Below are 10,890 nucleotides of genomic sequence, written 5' to 3' on the forward strand. Positions count from 1 at the left end.
GTGTGTGTGTGTGTGTGTGTGTGTGTGTGTGTGTGAGCGCAAGGTGGCCGGCTGGCCCTTCCACTAACATCCAGTGGGAAGTGGAAAGAATGAGTCACGCAGCCAGTGTGCGACGGAGGCGGCTGGACACGGCGAGTCTGGAGGATGTTCTGGGTGAGAGACACGTCCGTCTGCCTCACTTCCTGTTGGCTCACGCACTGGCTTTCGATACACAACACGCGCGCGCACACACACACACACACACACACACACACACACACACACACACACACACACACACACACACACACACACACACGAAGCGACGGAGAGGCTTGACACGGGCGCTCACCCCTGTGTCCTGACAGGACACAGCCGCGGTCGCCTCCTCTTTCCACTGACCTTTCACACACTATCACATCCGCCTACCAACCAGGCCGCCACTCGCATCCTTTCTTAGTGCCAGATCACCTGCTTCCCCCAGACAAGCAGGCAACCGTCTTTCCAAGAATTGATCCAGCCGTCCGCTGGGCTCCCACATACAATGCGTGTCAGCAGATGAGAACACGCACTCCTCAAATGAAACTATTTGAAGACGATTCAATGCAAAGAAAATGGTTGTGACATAGAAGAAGACTTGATGGATGTGTTTGGTTCTCGATGCCCGTCAGTGAGATTATTATTAAATAATTGTTTGAGATGGACACTTGAGTCTTGCTGGCAATTATTTTTTTATTCTTTTCTTTTCCCCCCCACAATCCATTTCACATCAGGAGTATTTTTCAATAGTCCAAAAAGCAACGACACGTTTAGATTAATCGCTAAAGCTAGAAAAATGCTTCAGGATTACAAGTAAAGCAAATAATGTAAATCTAGGACAAACAGATGTGGGTGCGGGGGGGGGGGGGGGGGGGGGTTGCTGCAGAGGAAAGACGGTACCTGAAAGTGCGGTGAGACAGAGGCTCCAAACAGCCTGGCAATGTGTGAGACAGAGCGAGAGAGACGATGTGTCATACTAGCCTCCAGTTAGCAGCGTACCACACAAATGGAGATTCGCAATGGCTCGCACACACACAGACACAGTTACACACACCTCGTCTACCTTGACTAAGAGTGTGTGTGTGTGTGTGTGTGTGTGTGTGTGTGTGTGTTGCCTCTGCGTACACGAGGGTTTGTCTGAGTCTGGCGGCGCTCACATTTCTACGACGTTGTAATGTCTGTGTCTTTAAAAAGGAACATCTTCACATTCAAGGAAGCACACTTGACACCCAGACGGGGGGGGGGGGGGGGGGGGGGGGTAAGAGGGGGAGGAGGGGAACGGCCGGGAAGAGACGGCGGTAATGTGGTCAGGACGTCTGACGAGACAGCAGACAGTGTATTTCCGGCACACTCGCTCAGCCAGTTAACCAGAGCAGAGAGGAAAACAAGACTCCATTCCGTCTCAGAGGCAAAAAAAAAAAAAAAAAAAGCAACACGAGCCGCCTTAGCGTCGCAACAGCCACGCCACCACACCGTAATCTACATCTATAATGACGGGTTTCTCATTTTCAAAATGTTTTGCTTCAGTGTTTGAGATGGGATCACTTTCAGGGTTTTTTTTTTGTTTTTGTTCATTTTAAAAACTTGACCCAAAAAACCACATTGAATTTAGATGAATTAAGAGTGGAAGCGAACCGCAGCAAACTAACAAAAGCACCAACCCAGCCTTTGCCCAGAAAACAATACAAACAGGGCAGCCCACTGTGGTCAGACAGAGGTCATGAGGCATCAACCAGTCATTGGCAGGGAAACAATCTAGAGCTTTTCCCCCCCGACTGAATGCTTACTTTTCAATAGACTCTTTGCCCATGTGGTCGATGCATTTTCATCATTTTTTTTAAACACACTGAGAAGAGAACAGAAAAAAAATCTTTTGGAAGACTCTGCCTTATTCTGGCTTTTGACAACAACTACTGAAATGCATTTTCATTTTCAGGTTTGGACATGGGCAGGGGGACAGAATATTCCTGTAAATATGTGTCAGACTTTGTTATGACACTCAAAATGAAACTGGATTTTGAGCTTCTCGGAAACTATTGACCTGACTGACATAAGTACCCTAAAATAGAAGTCTTTATCGTGTCTGGAGCTTTGACTACTTGATTGACTTTCAATTTTCCAAAACTGCAGAGAGATGCCATCATTTTCTTCACACTAGCCAGTTAAATGAATGGCCTATTAATTGCTGTAAGTCTAACTCCGGAACCAAAGACACTCTTGCTGATGCTCCTGTGCTGGCCTTTTGTTCTGTGACCTCCAGGTGACCCGTGGGGACAAATGATGCACTTCCCATTCAGCTGCGGCCAGCTGGCTGAAGCGCAGCGCATGAAACCTTGCCAGGCAGATGTCACCACCTGTCCTGTTCCCCCTCACACAAAGTCAACTCCAGTTACAGAAATAACAAAATGTGAGAATGAACCTTTACAGCGAAGGACGCCATACATTTTGGAGATTTTAAAAGCGCCAGCACTGTTGGTAAAATGCGTAACTTTGGCTAAATCGGTGCATGAAAAAGAGATCACAGTCACGGTTCTTCCTTAAAAGTGCACTTACTTTGTCTAGCGACCGTTTCAGCGTGTAGTGGAACTTCTCCTTGACCTCGTCCAGGAGCTGCTTTAGCTTCGGCTCCTCGGCTGTGCCCTGGTACTTCCTGGCCAGCTGCAGGTAGCAGGGCCACTTGGCCGAGTCAAAGCCCCAGTGGCAGGTCCGCTTATCGGGCGACTTGTGCGAGTGCATGACAAACTTCTGCGGCGAAAAGACCAGCTGACACTCGACGCACTGGATGCACGGCGCCTCGGGCTGGGTGTAGAACTGGGGCACGAAGAGGCCCTGGCACTTGCCCAGGCACTGGTGCTCCACCTGGAAGCTGGCCTCGCTCTCCTTCAGCAGGCCCTGGGTGCACATCTTCCCGCTGGGGTCGGCGGGCAGCGCCGCCCCGGGACGCAGGAGCGAGTTGCACAGCCGCTGAGCGTCCGTCAGCGTGATGAGGCCACAGGACGGCGCGTTGAACGGCAGGATGCCCAGCACCTTGAGGATGTGCAGCTGCTCGGCGTCGCAGCGCGAGCAGTAGACGTAGAGCTCGTCGCACACGGTGTTGATCTGCTGCAGGGAGAAGTCGCGCAGCACCGAGTTGAGCACTTGCGGGAGGCAAAGTCGCTTCTCGCCCCCGACCACAAAACAGGAGATGGACTCTCCCTCCAGCAGCGAGTGGGTGAGTTCGGTGGAGCTGTCGCAGGGCACCAGCAGGGGGCCGCCGCCCAGGACGGGAGGGGAGGGGAGCGGCGGCAGGCCGGCCTGGGAATGCTCGTGGCCCGTGCGGGCCGAGAAGGCGGCCGGCCCGCCCAGGGAGCTCTGGCTGCTGAGGGTGAACTGGGCCAGCGTGTGTTTGAGGCCGGGGCTCAGGTCCAGGGCTTTGGCAGAACCCACCACGTGCAGCTCGGCGCGGCCCTCCATGTCCACATCGGCGGCGTCGTGGCACGGATCCTCCACCTGCTCCCTCTTCACCTTGGGAGTTTTGGGGGAGCAGTCCAGACTGCGTCTCTTCAGGTTGATCTCGGCCATGACCCGCTTCTTGATGGGCGCATCCTCCAGCCGCTCCCGGTACAGCCTTTTCATGTTGCCCTTGAATGAGGTCAAGTCTTTGTAGGAGGTTTTTAAACTGGTCTGGGTGGTGGCCATGTCTGAGCACTGAGGGGGGGGAGGGTGGTTGTTGTTTCTGTCAGCTGACTGAGGTCTTGTACTCCTTTGAATCTCTGTTCTCCTCAAGTCTTTTCAAACGACAAAAGTCTCCTGGTTGGTAGACACATGCATGATGGTGACGGAAGTTCTTTTTCTTCTGATCCACTACCTGAACATAGAAAGTGAAATGAGAAAGCAAGACGTAAGTTAAACAACACTTAACAGTTATTGAGGCGTTATTAGATCCTGCAGAGCAATAACCAAACTATCAGTGAGATGAGCATAAAATATCCATTAGCAGCTTAAATTCTTTATGGCCTGTGTCCCTGCTGGGGGCTTAAGAGAGTCAGCGGTTGTTTGTATGGCCCACTAAACCAAATGGTCATTACCATACTTCACACAAACACGAGCCTTTCCTCCCTTGCAGTTGAACCCCAGAGGAACCCCTGCTGGGAGATTTGCATCGGGGCTTGCAACAAAAACTTTGGGAGCCTAAAGTGTGAATTTTAGCATAAAGCAGTCGAGCAGACGTGGCCGAGACCAACATTCCCCCCGTGGCCATCTCCTCTCCCTTCACACTGTCCACATGAGGCTGCCACAATGGTCAAAAACATTTCACTAGGCAAATGAAAGTGGCCTTTCGTGCCATACCGTGCCTTCCCCTCAGACTGCTTACCCCACGCTGACCCCGTCAACAATTGATAAAAGTGTTAACAGCAGTCGCCTCCCTCCCCTCCGTGCTCGCACAGTTTGACATCCAACACTGGGAGAGGCTATTTCATCTCAGGTTTGCATGGGGGAGGAGGAGGTGGGGGAGGTTACGGTTAAAACGTCTAGGGCGAGAAGAAAACAACATTTAAGTGGTCTCTCTAATTTAGTGCTGGACAGTGGGTAATGGCTACCGCTGCAGTATGACAGCAACAGAGACGGATGGAGCTTCACTTCACTTGGGCTGTGAAATCCCACACCGCCACTCTTATTTACCATTACGATGCATTTGACTCACTGCAGGTATATCGAGAACAAATGGCAGTATAAGAGAGGGTGAAAATGCACATTGGATTCAGTGGTGCTGGTGCATGTGCTTTGCGCGCCGCTGCGAATTTCAGCATCTCCATCGTTTTCGAGCGACGCTGCTGCGGCGGCGCAAAGCCTGCAGCTCCATTCGGGAGCGGGTCGCTGCTGGTGGGCGCTTGGAAGGTTACAATAAAATAAAAATAAAAATAAAAAGGGGGGGGGGGCTTGAATCGACCATTTGGGGAGTGGGGGTGGGGGGTAAATTCGGAGACTCTTGACCAAACCGAGGCAGTGCAGAGGGGACGCTTCCATCGTCTTCCTCATCCTTCTCCTCCTCCTCCTCCTCTTCCTCCCCTCCCCGCTGCCTGCCTGCCTGCTCGCCACTAATCTCTCTAATAATCAGCAGATCGGTAATCGGCTATTTCTGTAGCAGCCCATCAAAAGTCCCGCATTGCTCTGGGTTGTTTTTTTTTTTTTTTAAATGGCAGAATGCGGCGCTGTTCCGTCCCAACGACCCCCGACCGACAGCCAGCCATGATGGGCAGCATTAAACATGTCCCACGGCCAACCTCCCCCCATGTCTCGCTCCTTTCCTCTCCTCTCCTCTCCTCTCTGCTGCTGCTGCAAGGACACCGCGGATATTCTCCAGCTCCCCTCCTCCTCCTCCTCCTCCTCCACCGCCTCAGTCGGCAAACTGTACCTCACCTCCTCAGCTGGCTCGCCACTGGTATGCAGACGGCGCTGATAATGACATTCGCTGTCTTCACTACAGTCTAGTCTGGGGAGTCACAGTGCGGTCGCTCGCTCGCTCGGAATCGGGCGGTTTCTCAAGCCGCCTGTCAGACAGATTAGTGCCTGTCCGCGGCGACGCGCCGCTTGTTGGAAGCGGTCAAAACTGCACGAAACAAGCCATTGATGAATCACACATACGACGCGTGTCATTCGAGCGCCGCCGCCGCCGACTATTACTACTACTACTACAGCGGCGTCTTGACAACAAAAAATCGAGCGAAGTGAAAGCGTCGAAAATGCTCGCACCGAAGCGAGTCCCCCTCTCTCGTCATCTTTGACATGCTCGGCGGCGGCGTTAATCGTGCCAGCCATCCGAGCTACACCCAGCCAGCCAAGCCAGCCAAGCCTGTCTGTCTGTCTGTCCGTTCGACCGTCCGTCTGTCTGTCTGCGGAGACTTTTAACCAGCAGCACCGTGGGCTACGAGGCGAGCTAACCCCAGCTTTTAATATCACAGACAGGGCAAGTTAACCCCTTGCGTCCCCGATATGAGGGGAACGAGATAAGTGAAAACAAGAGCCTAAACTCGGTCGCCACGGCGCACAACAACACCGTGCTTTACGGCGAAACAGGGACACGGACACACGCTGCGATATTTAAGAAGGCAGGCTTATTTAGCGCCGCACCGGATCCGGTAAAGCTAGCGAGCATTGCAGCAGGCTAGCCCGACACACAGAGCCGTGTAGTAGCAGGCTAAACCCGGCTAGCATCGCCTCCTCCACCACCACTACCTCCCCCTCGGCTACCGTCGGCTGAGTGGAACACACAAATACGAACTAAACCGTTAACCGTTACGAGCCGGGTCGCACTCGCGAGACACACAGACGGCAACGAGTGGAGAAAAGGACAATTATAAAGCGTCGCTTTAAAACAAAAGCCAAATAAGAATGGTAAAAGCACTTGCCCGAGCGGTGCGCGTCGGACGTCCTCGCACGCCAGTGGTCTCCTCCGTACTGGAAAAGCCTGGCGGAGCGTCAACAAGATGCAGCTCGACGAGAGGATCCACTACAGGCCGTCGACGTCACACTGCACAGGCGGGGAGGCGGAGACGTCACCCGGCTGACGGAAACTATGCGGGGGTGTCTCTCGTCTGTCTGCGTGCCTGTCTGTCGGTCTGTCCGCTTGTCCGTCTGTCTCGCACAGGCCGAGAGGGATTTGTCGACCCTCGCCGTGGCTGAAGTTGCTGGAAGAGGAGGAGAAGGAGGAGGAGGAGCAGGGGAGACGGATGGCAGCCAGTCAATGGAAGCCCAAACTGGGTTAGGCCTTCTGTTTTTAGAGGCTCTTAAAGGGAACCAGAACTAGAAACTCTACACAGGAGACCTACCTTGCACATATATTATTTGTGTTTTATAAACATGATCTTTCCTATTTTATTGATTTATATTTCTCACTATTATTCTTTTTTTTTTTTTTTGTATACATTTTCAAGTTGATTCAGTAGGGACACTGAAATAATAATATCACAACTTGCTAACTATCATGGATCTATATTTTTATCTTAAGGTTACTGTTGTTATATCACATTATCTAAGTACAAGCAAAGTACAAGTAAAAAGTACTTATGAATCAAGTCAAATAAACATACAAATAAATTACGCTTATAAGACTATTTACAAATGCACTCTGTGCATTAATTCATCAATACTGGTAATAAAATAATCTACACATCAAGTCAGGAAGTTATACCTAGCAAAGACATTTACAAGGACGATTTTTTTGTTGTTGTATCTGATTGTGGATTTTCCTGCTGCTACTTGCCCATAGCAATTCAATCTGATAAATCGCCATATTTTACCTTTTGACATCAACGTACAGCCTGTCCTTGCTCTTTCACTGTTTTGAGAAAAGCAAACAAATAAAGAAGCCAATCTCTGCCTATCAGGTTTTGGCTTTTACTTGGCTGAGACTATTAATTAGTTTGTAAAAATCAATTTATAAACTAAATTCAAATTACTAAAACTCAAATTAACCTGCTCTTTTATGTGATTATCAATTAATGTACCGTGGTATGACCTAGAACATTTACCACTAAGCTAAAAATGTCTTATCTCCATCAACTTTGTGAAAGAAAAAGATAGAGGCAGAGGGGAGGTGAACTCACAGGGGCAAAAAGGGGGCCTTCTCCTCCGATCCTCCCACCCCCCTCTTTTATAGACATGTGCCCTCCATAAGGTTAAAAGGTCACTCCAAGCCAGTCTCTCGTCCTCTTAGTGATAGCAGGAGTTAATAAAAGCCCGGTGAGAAGAACACCAGGGTGAAGGATTTATTGCATACTGTATGTAGTGACGCAGGTTGAATTCCCATAGACTCTGGAAGAAGGGGGGGGGAGAGAGAGAGAGAGAGAGAGAGAGAGAGAGAGAGAGAGAGAGAGAGAGAGAGAGAACACTTCATCATCTATTACTGTCTGACATCTTTATCTCTAAATGTTATCGTGCCCCGTCTCCATGTGCTGGGGTTTCTCCTCGGCTGGAGTGCCCCCAGGACGGCTGGCTGACCCACAGTCTGGTGTCGCACATCTGACAGAGCAGAGGCTTGATAAAGCTTTGATAAACAACGCTGTCGGCTATTTCGCCGCAGCCTCTCTCTCTCTCGCTCTCTCTCTCTCTCTCCCTCTCTCTCTCTCCCTCTTTCTCTCTCTCTCTCTCCCTCTCTATCTATCTCTCTATCTCCCACCCTCTCTCTCTCTCCCTCCCTGGCTCACTCTCTGACAGCAAGGTCAGCATTTGTATTATGAGAGCAGATGTGCGTACACCCTGTCCAGCCCCGGAGAACAACAATGGGTGAAGGGGGTTGGTGGTGAGGGTGGGGTGGTGGGGTGGTGGAGGGGTGGGCAGCATTGATTTTCCTGTAATAACATCACTCTGTGTACTGCAGGGGGTAAATTAATCTCATATCTGCAATATTGTGACCAGCACTGATTGTTCATTCGACATTAAAGCAAAAACGCTGATGGATGGAGTGAGTGAGCGTTAGGCAGGGGGGAGGGACGCTGCCATTCACAGGCGCACACTAATGCATTGATGAGCCTCCGCGTGAGCAGACAGTCTGTCTAACTGTTATTGGACTGAGTACTAAGTGGACCCTGGAGGCAGACACCTCACAGCCTCTCTCTCTCTTTTTTTTTTTTTAATACTTCCTGTCTGAGATCAATGCGGAATATTGCGATATGTCCCGAGTTGTTCAATGATGTAGCTGTAATTTGGGGTAATGATGCATAGAACCAGCCTCTCACCGTGTCGAGAGCGCAGGCGATTCACCGCATTGTCTCACACCCAGATGACTGTGTGTCTGTCTGCTGTCTAACCAACAAAGTGACGTAATGACATGATGTACATCCAGATGTAATAACAGCGGTACTCGAGCAAGTAATTAAATCATGAAAGCAATAATACCCCTGCTGTCACTGCCGCATCAGACATCTTAATTTCTTTAGAATACAACTTCACATCAGCACAAAAAAAAAAATCATTTGGAGCATCACAAGTAAATTATCCAATAAAGAAATAAATCTCTGATGGGTTTATATCTAGGCTTATTAACTACCATGTCATTGCATTTTTATTAGTCATAAATCATCTTTTTTATTAGTTGGACGTTTGAGTAAGCCTCCAAGCTACTATCTTTGGCGTTGTTGTTAAACAATGTTTTCATTCTGATTCATGCAAACTTATTACTTACAAGTGTATAGTATTGTTTCCGAATGATTCAAAGTGAAACAAATTCAACCATAAAAAGAAAGAATCTGCAATATGTGAGTCTGAAAATATTATTATCACTAAGCCTAGACTAATCATTTTTGGTTTCACCAGTTCCTTTTTATGTTTAAATTTCATTACACAGGGGGCACCAACTTGGGCTTCCAGATGGATCAGTACGTGTACAAGAGGAAAAGTGACGATATTTACATCATCAACTTGAAGATTTGCCTTTCGCCTTCTCACGAAAAGCTTTACCTTTGGCAAATCCCTTGCAAGTTCACCTTCTTTAAGGTTATAATGTTCAGGCTTACTTGAAACTGTGTAGGGGACAAAATGATTCGGCCTTGTGGTAATGTGAGAGGCTGCAGTTTGTGGTGGAGTTGTCCTCGATTGCATTCTGTTGACAAGAACGTCTGCGATATTTGAGTATTATCGTAAACCTGAAACTAGAGTAGAACAGTGAGTTCCCCTATTTATTTATTTTTTTTACACATACATAAATTCAGAAACATTAAGAAGATATTTTCCACTCAAAGGTCAGGTGGGTGACAAGAAAAAATTGAAAGAAACAGTGATTTCATACAGGGGATTTCCAAATACTCTTTCACAATTTACTTTGAGTGGGCGACACGGTGGCGCAGCGGTTAGCGCTGCCGCCTCACAGCAAGAAGGTCGTGGGTTCGATTCTGGGGCCCGGGCCCGGGCCTGGGACCTTTCTGTGTGGAGTTTGCATGTTCTCCCTGTGTCTGCGTGGGTTCTCTCCGGGTTCTCCGGCTTCCTCCCACACTCCAAAAACAACCATGTGAGGTCAATTGAACACTCTAAATTGTCCGTAGGTGTGCATGTGAGTGTGAATGGTTGTTTGTTTCTATGTGGACCTGTGATGAACTGGTGACTTGTCCAGGGTGTCCCCTGCCTTCGCCCTAAGACAGCTGGGATAGGCTCCAGCAGACCCCCGTGACGCTGAGCTCGGGACTAAGCGGGTATGGAAAATGAATGAATGAATTTACCTTGAATATAACATTACCTCACTTAACCAGCGAGAGTACTTTGTATGACATTAGTGAAGAAGCTTTGCTCCAAAAATTATGACAAAAAGTTTTGATAATGCCAGGCTATAGAATATTTAGCCCTTTGATTACAGCTCCTGGCCAAAATGCTAAGTTTTAGCCTCCTGCGAGTGATACTATGCACCAGGTGTTTGTAAGGGGAACTAAACAAGACAGCCACGAGGTGCTCTCAAAGGGACATACTCAACAACATGTTGTCATTTCTGACGTGCTCAGTGAGACGAGTCGCGTATTGTTTTCAGAAAACATCAGTAACGTGAATATTAAATAATGGGCAGCTGAATGTTTTTTTTTTTTTATGAATAATCAGGTGTTTTTCTTTGGGGTCTCCTCATCGCCGCTGCCTACAGTCGCTCCTGCATTTTTCCATTTTGTACCAGATGTCACACAGTAAGTAGGTGTCATGCTCTTAAATAATCGTCGCAAGCGTCATGTAATCATAGAATTATTATTTTATTTCCCCCATAATTTTCTCTTCTACATCATCACAATCACTTAAAGCACAACAGCACTTTGAGTGGAAGAGGAGGAGGAGGAGGAGGAGGGTGGTGGTTGCGTATAAATAGAGGCTTAGAGCATCTCATTATTTCAGTTTCACAGTCAAGAGCACCGCTACTCT

At 48.8% G+C, this 10,890-nt stretch overlaps 1 protein-coding gene across 2 annotated transcripts in view; it reads right to left on the reverse strand.

Annotated features, from left to right (window-relative positions):
- skila (SKI-like proto-oncogene a) overlaps nt 1-6,698 on the reverse strand; it is a 36,504-nt gene extending 29,806 nt beyond the window's left edge. Inside the window, exons 1-2 of one of the 2 annotated variants that reach the window (XM_076021856.1) lie at nt 6,408-6,698; nt 2,572-3,865 (exon numbers count right to left, since the gene is read on the reverse strand). In XM_076021856.1, coding sequence (XP_075877971.1) covers nt 2,572-3,696 — 1,125 coding nt within the window. In that variant the 5' untranslated portion in view covers nt 3,697-3,865; nt 6,408-6,698. Of the gene's footprint in view, nt 1-2,571; nt 3,866-6,403 lie in introns of both variants that reach the window. The other variant, XM_076021857.1, reaches the window with a different exon arrangement.
- Between the last annotated feature and the right edge of the window lie 4,192 nt (nt 6,699-10,890).

This window comes from Nelusetta ayraudi, unplaced genomic scaffold, assembly GCF_046127955.1.
Source record: "Nelusetta ayraudi isolate G7.1 ecotype Tasmania unplaced genomic scaffold, CSIRO-AGI_Nayr_v1 ptg000011l, whole genome shotgun sequence".
In the NCBI taxonomy this organism is placed as follows: domain Eukaryota; kingdom Metazoa; phylum Chordata; class Actinopteri; order Tetraodontiformes; family Monacanthidae; genus Nelusetta; species Nelusetta ayraudi.